This window comes from Trachurus trachurus, assembly GCF_905171665.1.
Source record: "Trachurus trachurus genome assembly, chromosome: 19".
NCBI classification, from domain to species: Eukaryota; Metazoa; Chordata; class Actinopteri; order Carangiformes; family Carangidae; genus Trachurus; species Trachurus trachurus.
Genome location: NC_139913.1, coordinates 11,161,136 through 11,174,215, shown reverse-complemented (window position 1 = coordinate 11,174,215; position 13,080 = coordinate 11,161,136). Strand labels below are relative to the sequence as shown.

General features: G+C 42.6%; 1 protein-coding gene across 1 annotated transcript in view; it reads right to left on the bottom strand.

Annotated features, from left to right (window-relative positions):
• Positions 1 to 696: 696 nt before the first annotated feature.
• LOC311002557 (heparan sulfate glucosamine 3-O-sulfotransferase 3A1-like) overlaps positions 697 to 13,080 on the bottom strand; it is a 32,161-nt gene continuing 19,777 nt past the window's right edge. Inside the window, exon 2 of the mRNA XM_083993957.1 lies at positions 697 to 3,092. Within this exon, the coding sequence (XP_083850083.1) occupies positions 2,471 to 3,092 (622 nt within the window). The 3' untranslated portion in view covers positions 697 to 2,470. The remainder of the gene's footprint in view (positions 3,093 to 13,080) is intronic.

The window sequence follows — 13,080 nt, the reverse complement described above, 5'->3', positions numbered from 1 at the left end:
ATCAGGTCAGAGTGTGAATGTAATAAAGTTGCATGTTTCGTTCATGTTGAACAGCTGAAAAATGCAGAAGACTGATGTCATAAAAGTATCTCTACAGCTTAGTTAGGAGAATATCTGAATATTGTTTCAGGATCCACTTTCACATGAGATAATTATTCACCAGGAAAGCATTTTTAAGCCACAGGACTTTTACTCCAACTTCTTCGACACTGTAACCACCCTACCCCCCCAAAAAAAGTCTGCACCTCGGAGTCTTCCAGCTACCAGGAGCTGCCAGCGGAGCTAAAATAAGACTTTCAGATTGCAAGTATCTTTCAAAATCCTCAGCGCCTCCTTTTGACACTGTGCCCTGGAGGCTGGATGGAGATAAGCAGAGACAATATGTGAAGGTGTAAGAGTGGAGATAGGGAGGCAGCAAGGGAGCGCTGTTCCGATTCTGCAGGAAGCTGAGCTTGTTGGATGCGTGAGCAGCACCATAATGACTTTTAATGTGGATATGGTGTCCTTATTACATTATGCACACTGATTTGCATACAGTTTTGAAGTTGAATCATTGCTATGAATAGAAAAGATTAGAAAAAATAACAAAGGCTAATACATATAACATCTTTTATTCAATGAGTGCCTTAAAAATCCCAACAACTTGAAGTAAACAACAGTCAGAACAGCACAGTTAGATTGGTAACATAACTTCCCACCCCTCCCCAAAAAAAGAAAACATTTCTATATTAGGTCTTTTTCTGAAGGAAAAAAAAAGCATTGTTGTATTCTGGGTCTTTTGAGGAACATCTGCTTTTAGAAAGTGGCTCACAATACGAGTAGACAGAAATTAGGAACACAACTCAGCCATTGTTCTCATGCTCCCTGGGTTTAAAAAGAACTTCCACACTCACACACACACATACACACACACCGCCTCGAGGCAAGGAAGGCCAGTGACATCAAGTGTATTCAATTCACAGGGAGGCATGTTGAGGAAATTTGAGTCACAGTTTGGGAAGGCCCAGTGGAGGGTCTCCTCCCTCCACCGGAGTCGCTGTTGCTCGAATAATAGCGAGTGCTATCTCTGCCTATAACTCCATTAACTGAAGGTGAGGAAACAATTCTTGAAATAACAGCAGTCACAGCTCTGGAGGCTGAGACCGGCGTGGAGACGAGCGTTCCCACGCTATAGTAAAATACGTATTTGAATGCATGACCTGAAATTAAACTGTGGATAACATGTTTTTAGTGTTCAGTATAAATCAAACAAAACTCTAAAAAGGCATGGGGGGAGCATAATAATAATAATAATAATAAAAGAGCAAATAATCACTGAGGAAGTTATTCAAAATACATACATACTGCTTGTGTACCTCTTGAATAAATACATTTCAAAAATACATATATTTTTATCTTTTCATATTCTTTTTGCTAGAAAATTTGAAAGCAGCTATGTATGTTTAAAATATGGCATTGAATCACTCAGAGCTTTTATCAAAAGCCCAAGAACACAATGGGATTTCACCCATCTTCTCAAAGAAGCACTGCATACAATAGGTACTGTCTCACAGCCAAGTCCCTCAAACTGACAAAAGACAAAAAAAAAAAAAGATAGTGCAGGGAGACATGACGCAAATCCTTCAATAACTCAATCATCTTTCTTTTCTTGGAGGAAAACACCTCCATGATTGTGGATTAGAGGCAGCTCCAATGATGAAAAGTGGTAACAGTGAAAGATTGCATATCTGAGGTGCCACTGAGGGAGAGAGCGGGGCCTCCGTCTCCCCGGGATCAGCCACATATTGCTTAGGTTAGTGCCGAGGCCGTATTTCTACCACAGAGTAACATGGACACTGCTGAGAGGAAAATATAAAATGTTGAGGTGGAAGTTGCAATATTTCTCAAACTGGTAAAATAAAAAAATTATAGAAATTAAAAACGTTACAAAAAACAAATTCATGGTTTGATGCAAAAACTTAAGTCAAGTTTTGGTTCTAATATTCTCAAAATATAACAACTTGTTTTCTGGTAAAAAATATTCACATCATACTGCATTTTGAAAAATAAAACTATAATATTTACATATAAAGTATAGATATATAGAGTATTAAGAGAACTGTGTTGCAAATTTATAACAAACTATACAATTAAATAAAAGGCACAGTTTTACCAGACTAAAGCCTCCATGTTACGGTAATGTTAAAACAATCAATTCATAAATGAGAAAACAACATAAGGGGTGAAGTATAATAACAACTGAAATGTTTAAATTTAGGCTAATTTTACTAGATAAGATGTGCATTTTTTTTTTTAGCTTTTTATTAGCTTACACAAATTATTAATATGTTTTCCAGTAATCTTTTGCATACTTTTTTTTTGTTGAAATATTGCAACTTAACTCTCAAAACCTTTTCTTTTTCCCTCCTCCAGTGGCCCTGTTATCCTATTATAGTATTTCCCACAGTCCTCAGTGTCACAGGTAACACATTCAGTCATCCCAGCCAAAAAAGCGCCCCGTCATCTGGTAGAACTTCATGTTGAAGGGCCGGTAGAAGTCCCGTAGCCTCTGCACCACCTCAGGGTCAATGTTGGGATGGGTCCTCCCTTTGGTTTTGCCCAGGCAGTGGGGCTTGCTGCTGCCCTCGGCCTTCTTGAGGCACGGGAAACCCTTGGTCTGGTTGAAGTAAAAGTGTTTGTCTGTGATGATCCTCTTGAGGCCCAGGAAGTCCTGCACGCGGCCCAGCTCTCCGGCCGGGTCGCTGATCAGCCGCTCGCCGCTCACAAACAGGATCTGGTCCATGGGGAAGTACTGCAGCCAGTTGTCCAGGTGCTTGGCGTAGATGCCGATCTGGATGGCGCTCCACGAGGTGTCGATGAGCCCCGTAGTCCTGTTTTTGAAGGTCAGGCTCTCGAAAGAGGGAATGTCAGGCTTCTTCGACAGAGTCTGCGTGTAGTCTGAGATCGCCCTGGTGACGGGGTCCCTCACGACCACGATCAGCTTGGTGCCCCGGGACATGGCGGAGATCCGGGCCGGGGCCTCTCTGGTCACAAAGTAGCTGGGCGTTTTCTCCATGGTGATCTGGCCCTCGAGGGTCTTAGGCATCAGCTCCCTGAAGGAGAAAAGAAGAAGAAGGGAAAGGAGAGAAGTGAGATATTTGCTTGACCCTGCTCCTCTGACTGAAGCGCACTGAGCAACTGACACAGTTGTACAACCTCTCCTGTTACAATAAACATTACAACTGGATGAACTCAGGCTAAGTCACCAAAGACTCTGAATCCAATCAATCAAGAATAACACTGCTAACGGACTGTTTGCACGAGTTTATTTATTTGATCTCTATCAGGTGCGACCACGCTCAGACTCGTCTCTCGATGTAAAGACACTTGTGGTTGATGGTGTGCAGATGCTGCCTCGAGTGTTCCCTAATGTAGCCTGAGGGCTTATGAAATCAAGAACCGACCTCCCCTGGGTGCATTTGAAAAAGTGTGTGTGTGTGTGGGGCAGGGGGGAGTATTCTTCACTCTCACATGGTGCAAAAAGAAGAATCTCAATCTCTATACCCATGCTATGGCACTACGGCATATCAAATATTGATACTGGTGCCGAAAGGCCCTCTCAGCATAATTGATCACCTTCCTGTCCTTTTTCATAGTTTGCAACAAATGACGGAGAAGCATCAAGAAGCTGTTTCAGTTTTCCTGCAGCTGTGCACATGATCTCAAACTTATTTGAAACCAGATTTGGGGGATTTATTTGTAGGTGCATTGCTGCAGTTCAACTAGAGGCACAGACTCTTTTCTAAATGTGCTCACCTCCGTGAAATTAAATCGTAATGATGAAAGTATATTTAGATAGAGACAGTTCAGCTAGGTGAACCCTTAAGTACTAATGTTTGATGTTTGATGGATTTTATTTTGCCAGATTTTCCTCATCCTCTGTCCTTATTTGCATCAAACTCACAGACGGGGATGGGAAACAGGCTTACCCCGATTTGGCCATGCCACCCCCACTCCCACTACTCTTTCTCCACTTTCCCTCTGCCCTCCCGCCTTCAGGACAGTGACTCTAAGCAAAGCGGGTAAAAGCAGCTCATGAATGATTAACGTGCCCTCCCCCTGCCATTTAGAGCCTCTGCAGAATACAGCTTTAAAATTCACCAAAGTACAGAATGCAGGCGTCAATTATTCATCTGCTTGGCTGGTTGCTGCTGCTGCGAGCGAAGGACCGGCGCTGACAAAGTGGCCCCGGCTGCTCCCAGGGTAGACGCACACAGTTTTCTGCTCGTGACAGAACTGCCGAGACCCTAAAGGAGAGGAACGTCCTCTGAACAAATTTCTGAAGAACGACCAGAGAGAGCGTTCAATACCGTTCAAGATCTGTTTATGCGATCGCGCGGCGCCAAGCATCGGCTCCTTCGGCGGCGATCAAAGTGCGGCTTCTATGCTCACCGGCGTGTGTCGTTGTCTGATGTGATGGGCAGCAGTTTTTCTGCCTTGCAAAGCGGCTGGTAAACAATCATGCTCCGTTTAACATACACACAGTGGAATGAGACGGAGGGCACCCAGATGCTCGCGGATGGGGCCAAGATGCTTTACACAAACACAGCGCGTTTCTCAAAGACACCAGCTGTCGTGACGAATGTGACGGCTGGTTTCACTGAGGGCTTCTCTCTCCGGCAAGTCCTACACAACTAAACAACAACATGACATTACAAGCTTTGCTCATTGACAAGGACGTCAGATGAATCACTGTTGCAAAACTTAGAGGATTCTTTGATCTGACACTGCTATGGCTGGGGTCTGGTTGGGTTTAGACACAGGAAATGACTTGTTTATAGATCAGGGAATGATCATGATCATGGTCATGTTAAAAGAAACCATTGATCTCCTTTTTCCTCCTGTGGATTTTGCAGACACCACAACACTTTCCTCCTTTGCTAATTAAGGGGAGACACAACAATTTTAACTAACACATATCACCATGAAACTTCCCAAAGTTTATCACTTACATTAAGACAAATATTTTTTGTATTACACGTTTTGTCAAATTTTATGTTTAAATATGTAAATGAGGCTATATGTAATGAAATATGTGCTAATTTGCATATATTTCCAGAACCGAAATCTGAACAATGGATAAAGCCCCTTTCAAAATTCTTGCTTTATTTTGTTGACATATTAGAGTCAGAAGTTTTTACACAGGGGATTTTGGATATCTCTTTTTATCACTCTGCAAATGAGAAAATACTGTCACCAGCCCTAAAAAAAAAAAAATCTAATTTCACCATGTTTTTAGGAATAAAACATTGTATAAATCAGGCTGTGAATGATATATCAACAATCCCCTCTGTAAAAACCTTCAGAAACAGGAATAAAACTGGAAGGTTTGGTGTCTGTAAGTGCTGCTGAAGTGGAGATTTCTGGCTCAGAGTCTGAGGAAAAACTAATTTTGAGAAAACAGCCTTTAAAGACCATAGATTGTTAATACTTTTACGATTGGTTGTGGATATGGAGGAAATGACAATTTTTGGAGCCTACATTACTGTTCAGAGAGAGAGCTTTACAATGATACCTCATGGTATGTCACAGGAATGCCACAGTAGCATGCTAACTTTTTGAAAATTTAGGAGAAATCTACTGATGAAAGAGACAAAATGTAAAATAACCACCGTAATGTGGATTTTCTACCATTTCTTTCGACCTTTCTGAGAGAATACATGTTAAGGAAGAAAAATAGCGCAAAATCTCAAAATTGATCAGTGCATGAAAAAACAGTGTTTTTGCCTATAGTGTCTCGCCACGTCAGACTCAGACTTTCTGAATCAGCACTCTTCGCCACTTCTCCATCCGGTTGTTTTTTTTTTAAGGCCGGTCAAGCTCAGCAGATAAAGCGAACCAGATCTAAAAGGCATAAGTCAATACCTTCAGGGCCAATGTCAAAAACACACACACATTTCTGTGTGGTTGAGTATCCTGAGTGGATTTTTTCTCTGGGAGGAACGGATCACAGGGTCAGCACAAGTGGGGAGGACACGGAGGAAGCGGTCGATAAGAGCAAGAGCAGCAACACAGGTGCACCGATGTGTCGACATCCGCTGGCAACATCGACCACAACCTGACCCGCCCCGCCGCCAAGTCCTCGCAGTATCGGTGACCTCTTCCACAGCTGTGCAGGAACACGGACAAGGCTCCTTTCCTCTCACATTAGCTCTGCACCACTGCCCCAGGAGTCCAGAGTGAGGCTATGTAATGGTGCTTTCAAACAAAACCCCGGTGTCATCGGGGGAAGGCTGCTAAGCTGACAAGTCAATAGTAAAGAACATGGACAGTAATTATTGATAAAAGGAGAGATGTCTGTCTGATGTTGGTGTGCAGGTAGTCTTCCTGCCTGTATTGGCAACATGCTGATTTGGGAACCGCTCGACTTCTGAAACTGCCTCTGCAGAACCGCCACGACTTCATGATGCAAAAAAACAACAACAAAAAAACAGGACATTATTGTGTTATGAAAAAGAAATAAAAGGAAGCATCCATATTTGATGGCATGTGTCGAGCTTGTTCCGTGGTCGGCGCACTCACAACGGTGGTGTGTGGGGGGGGCGAGAGGGCAGGGGGCCCGTGGGTTGGGAGGGGTTAAGGGTAGGTGAAGTATAAGTCATATGGTGTGCAACATGAAGATAGGCATATTTAAAGGGATAGTTCAACTGCTCAGAGCTACGCTACGGAGGCTCATGGGATTTCTTGGTTTTCCTCATCAAATTCATCAAATACACAATCTAACAACTCCAAAACGCACTTGTGGACAAATTGTGACCTGCACATTCACCACGCTATGAGATAATAACGGAACGTTACGAGACAGAGTTGTTTTCGAGGCAAATGCAGAGACTGCTCAATAAAAAACGTCCTGCGACGGGAACGCACATCAGCGGTTTTGCATGAATTTACCTTGAAAACAACTCTGTTCCGTTATTATCTCATAGCGTGGTGAATGTGCAGGTCACAACTTGTCCACCAGAGCGTTTTGGAGTTGTTGGATTGTGTATTTGATGAGTTTGATGAGGGAAACCAAGAAATCCCATTACCCTACAGTATGTAGCGTAGCTCTGAGCAGCTCGCGGCTCTGCTCTGCCGTTCTAAAAATAGCTTGCACCAACAATTAAAGGTAGCGAACCTACTCCTAAAACTATAGGGATTATGGCAATGGGCCAATTTGCTAAAATGTTGAACTATCCCTTTAAGTCCAGGTATGGAAGTGCACATGTATTTAGGTTGATGTATTGCAACCCCACGTTAAATATACATAATAAATAATTGAAAATATTGTGTTTCCAGAACCAAAAGTGGTTTTGAACAAAAAGTTTTATAATATTACTAGATTTTAAATCTTTATAGACTAAACAGTTACTGTAATAAAAATAAACTGTTGATTAATTATGTGTCAGTCAAGAAACACTGTAAGTGACTAATGAACACCAGTGTAATACAAGCAATGAACTCCAGTTCTTAGCTTTTTATGTTGTAGTTGGGCAAAGACACAAGAAACAGTTGGGTTTTAAAGTGAGTGAACTACACTGGGGTATTTCTTTCCATTCTACAGCTACGGCATGCTGTGCTTTTGTAATGAAACTTTATTGGCAGCGTAGGTGATGTAACAGATGACAAACCGTCCAAGTGCTTGAGATTTACTGCAGTTCCACATTCTGCTTTGATGTCTTCATCGCGCTGCTAAAATACGACTCCCTAAGCACATTGATGCATGAAACGCAGGCAGCGGGATCCACTCATGAAACAAGACACAGGCCCAAACCCAAATAAGAAACACAGCACATGAACCCTGGCCTACCTTTAAATCACATCCCCCTTGCTTTGACGTGCAGTTAAGTGCTATATAGCGAAACGGTAAAAAAAAAAAAAAATTTAGATGAGTGGGAAATGTGGGCCATCACAAACAAACATCTCGCGCAACATGACAAAACAAAAACATAACACGTGTTGTAATTGTACGTCATCTCTCTCATATGGAACTGACTAGCTGCAAAGAGATGCCAGGACTCATTCAGGCAACTCTACTCCCTATTAAAAAAGAAAAGAAAAAAAAAAACAACTCCAACGTACACAGTAATGTGCAGTACATCACTCAATGCAGCCTTTGTAGGCGCGTCTATAAAGTAACCACATCGGAATAAAGAGCTTGATGCGTCGCCGCTTTCGTTTTCCCTACTGAGCGAATTTCACTCACAAAAAACTGGCTCGGCTCTGCCTTCATATACTGTACAGGCTGTGACTCATGTCTGCCTGTTTTTTTTTATTTTTATAAATGCCAACAAAGTATGAATGCACCATAAGGTCGGGTGCACACATGATATGACAGCATGAGATATGAACCAGGGAGAGGGGCGGGAAAAAACTAACAAGTGATCAGGTCAGAATGGGCCGTTCCCTGGTGTTATCCTGGACCTTTTATAGAAAAGGGCTTTGGATCAGGGCCAACGTCTGTCAATTGACAGGAGTTGTAAAGACATAGAGGCAAGTGGGCATGAGTTCTGTCCACTTCTCCCCCCACAAGCCCTTTGATTCATTTTTCCTCCTCCAGCGGGGAGCCCTGGCAGCATAAATACACTCCCACAGTGTTCCCCCTGCCCTTACCACCAGATAATAATCTTGTAATTGGCTCAATATTTCTGCTGTTTGCAGGCGAAGCGAGGGCCAGCGCCGCTCTCGGTGGCTTGGACTCACCAGATATTTTCCAGGTCAGTGGATGCTGGCGGAGGTCAGAGAGACATGAGGGGGAGGAGGAGGGTGATTTAGGGTAATGGCTGCTGTGCTGTGCTGTGCGGTGAGGGGCGAGGGGGGAGAGCCCACTCCTCTGAACTCGGAGCTTTACTGCTCCGTCAACCTTGTGCAACAACACACAGGGCTTTTACCTGCCCCGCGGGCTGGGGCAGCGCTGCCACACATGAGGCGGGATCTTCGTGTGCAACAGCAGCCTCTGCAAATGACTCCCAAGATTCCCACGGAAACGTTAACGAACGACAGAATGACACGTTTGCTGTAAACTCTGATTCACCTCTTTGCGTAATAAGCACATTTTTTCTTCAGCTGAGGCTGGACAGTGAGAGATCCAACTACTGTGTTTTATAATTCAGGGATTATAGACGTGATCCTCCCGGCGGCCCCCTGTCCCGATCGGCGCAGTCATCCATTTTATCACCCTGACAGTCTCAGCCCTCCACCGTGAGCCCACCTGACCTTTTTTTTTTTTTTCCACTGGATTTATAATCCACTGCACTGTGTCACCTTTGTCTGCACACCTGCACTTTACAGCTCTAAATCCTCCCCCGCTGCTGGACAGTTAACTACCTCCTCCAACATGGTGACACAGGATTACTGCTGTCCGAATCGCAGCTTCCATAACAAAATTGAGTATGTGGTGTTGTCTGTTGTTCGGACATCGGCTCAGACCAAGGGCAATCAGTGTGCTCCGCTGCCAGCTTCCTGCTATGACATGCCAAAATGTCTGCTGTGAAAAAGGTCAGCTCCTGCCAAAGCATTGATATTAAATGTTGCTGCCTTTAACTCAAATTAAATTTGGATGGTTTCAGCCTCCCTCTGTACATGAGTGGAGAGCTGTGTTTGAAACGGCAGCCATGCTTTTTGAAAACCAGCTCGGGTTTTGATAAAACCTTGGCCATCGTTTTAGGTTTTGTTTGCACTGATTTCCTCTGGGTTTTTTCCCCCCAATCATTTAATATAAGGCTGAACAAATAATCAAAATATTATTGAAGTCGCACAAATGTAGAAGCTTTTTTCTTTTTTTCTTTTTTTAAATTAAAGGTATAATATGTGCTGTCCCAGCTTATTAATCATGCATGTTTGATACAAACCCCTACAAAGATGTTTATCTTTTACTGAAAATAAAATTGTGACTCATTTTCAAAATCGCAATATGCGGTTGTGATTTTTCTCTTCATTATATACAGGCCAAATTTGATATGATGAAGATGGCAAGTCAAAGTCAGGCTTTCTATACAGAACTGACAGTAGCTCTTTTATTTGTGCATTAAAAAAAACCGTCCCAAGCAATTTGTAACCAAGACAAAAGTATCCAGGGTGGGCTGCTGGAAATACTGGAGTGAAACTGGAGCGGTACATGGGAACTGTAGGGGGTAGGAAGCAATTTTGAGAGACGTACAATTACTAGATAAGAGAGTCGCCTATTCTTGGAAAACAACATGGGAGGACAGGGTCCACTGTTTTCCTCTGGGAAATGACAAGCTTTTGATAAAGAGCACGTAGGAAACCCTGCATGACACCGGGGACATAAGATAACAATGTCACTGTGGATTAGAAACTAAAAAAAAAAGAAGAAGAAGTCAGCTTTCAAATGAGAGAGTCAGATTGATGATTAGAGGAGGTTCACATTAGAGGGCAAGGATGTGGAGGAGTTTGTGGTGGTTGTGTGTGGAGGGAGAGCTGGATATTGGATGGGAAATGGAAAAAGAAATGTTTGAAATTAAACCTCAGAATCATTAATAAAACGGAGTTTGTTAAAAAGGCATTAAGAGGAAAAGACAAGTGGGAAATGTAGTGTCCTCCCTTCAGACTGAGATGGAGAAGAAAAACAATAAAGGAAAGTTAATCAACAGCACATGAGTGGACTGGAGAAAGTCAACAAGGGAAATTGTACAAAGCCTCGCAAAGTTGTGTTGACTATCCTCATTTGTCGTAAGAGTCATTCAGGCTAGTAGCTGGTGAAAGTATTCAAACACATGCTGGCCCGTTGCCACTGCAATTCATCTCGGCTGAAAGTCTGGATACACTTGGAAAATTTCTACTTTTTTCTTCAATACTCACTCAGATATTAGAGACCTCATAAATAACGTCTGGACAGAAAAAATAATCAGGTCTATGCGATTTGTTACTGGGTGAACTTGATTATAAATGGAGCACAAGAATAATATTGTATCATGCAGCGTAGTTAAAACATTTTTTACATACAATCTTGTATAAATAAATCTCCCTGCTGGACATCCGCCTCGCCACTGAACCTCTCTCTTTCTCTTTTTTTCCCCCTCTCTATACAACAAGCGCTATGTGATTTAGTAAAACATTTATAGAGTTAGCTTTGCAGGATGTTCTTATAAATTTATCAGCAGTGTTTTTAACAGAATCCTTTTCTTTTTCTTTCTTTTTTTTCCTGGGTGCTCGGTGTAAGTCCCCAGTTTATTGCATAAGGGGAGAAAAATAAGCTTTATCTTTATGGCAACTTGCTTGTGAATTATTCACCCTCTCTAACTGTGGTGGAAGAGTGGAGTGAGTGAGGGTAGTAAAAAAAAAAGAAAAGAAAGGATGCCGGACACATCCACGCCATATGAAGCCTTTTAGACATCAAGAAGCGGAGACTGCGTATCAGCGCAGAGGAAAGGGGTCGAGAGGAGGAGTGGAGTGGGTGAGCTGGGTGAAAGTGATGAAGAAAGAGTGCAAAAATAGAAATAAAAAAGACACAGTTATGGAATATCCCATCTACAATTGGTATTTTATACAATTATATAACAGTACAATAATTATTGGGGATTCTACAGGTGTTATATAAACCCCTTACTCATCCAAACATAGGCCTACTGTGGAAAATGGAGTCACATGGTAAACTCAGTCCAAATAACTGTTTGTTGCAAATATCAACCACAGTTTACAGACGACTTCCTGGTCCAGCTTTGACTTCCTGAAATTATAATCGCTGTGTGTGTGTGTGCGCAGCTTTCCTGTGCAACGAGGCATCATTATGTGCATTTACTTAAGAAGTGGCTCAGATGGTATACGGCTTGTTTACAACCACGTTGCTGCTTTTTTCCAGACCTCAGAAAATGATTTTGATGGGAACGGCGTTTAACATAATAGCTAAGAATAACAGAGAGAGAGGTGTCGACATCTGGTTGGAGATGACCGCTCACCAAACCCGTCCTGATGTGTGTGTAAAAATTTCACAGCAGTCCGTCCAATAGATGTCGAGACCTTTTACTTGAAAACCACAAAAGTCAACTTCACGGTGGCACGAGAGAAAAAACGTCATCCTTTTTGAGATCATGGAGAAATGTGTGTAAGTCTATATATATATGTATGTCCTACAGCCTAAAGCTAGACATGTGTAACATTGTTTTAGCGATGCCATGATTTGGGGTGCAATACCTCTTTTACACCTCCCCTGGTGGTTTGAGCAATTGAATTTTAATCTGCCCACAACTGCTGCCTTGGTGGATTTATACCTGGGTTTCCATGCAGGCTAGGTGCAGTGACACTGACACACGATCTCTTGGATGCATTTCAGCGGCGAGTATAAAACATGGTGAGAGCGAGCCAACGCGAAAGCCGAATTAGCTGAGACGTGGAACCGATTGTGATTACCGCCTGGAGAGTCTGAAAAACCGGCAGAGACGAGGATATATACTTTTTGCATTTAGTGATTCATGTTCCATTAAAGAAAATTACTATAAGACCTAACCACTAAATATAACCCACGGAGGGGCTGTGTATTGTATCTGATGTCATCACGTGGGCTGCGCTGCTCTATGAGTGGATTCTCAGACACAGCGCTCGCATTACTTTTTCATATTTCTCTGACCCACTTGTTCAGAGTTACACCGAGTGTGAGACGGAGCGTGTGGAGATGGCAGCTTCAGTTGGGGATCGGCTTTGGCAACAGCTCTCTGCTATTTTCCTTTCTGCCAAGTCAGTTTTTTAAGGTCTCAACAGCTTGTGGGAGATAAGACACCTAAACTTGGGCTTAATACCAAAGCTCATTTTCAAGGTATTGTGTTTCTTGAATGTTCGCTTATACAGTGAAGGTGGCTTCATTAGAGAAATTTCAAGTGGTCTTTCTATAGCGCTCCTTATCCCCTCTCCTCTCTATAGTTTCTTGCACTGAAATAATCTGAGTGGGGGAGAAAATCACAGAGAACCACTTGACTCAAACGCAAACCATTTCAATGGGTTTTCAAATTCAACATTTAAGCCTGATTTGAATACAAAAAAAAAATCCTGTGTCAAATGCTTCAGAGTTAAATTAAATGTGAATTTGTTCAGAGCCAAATGGAAGGC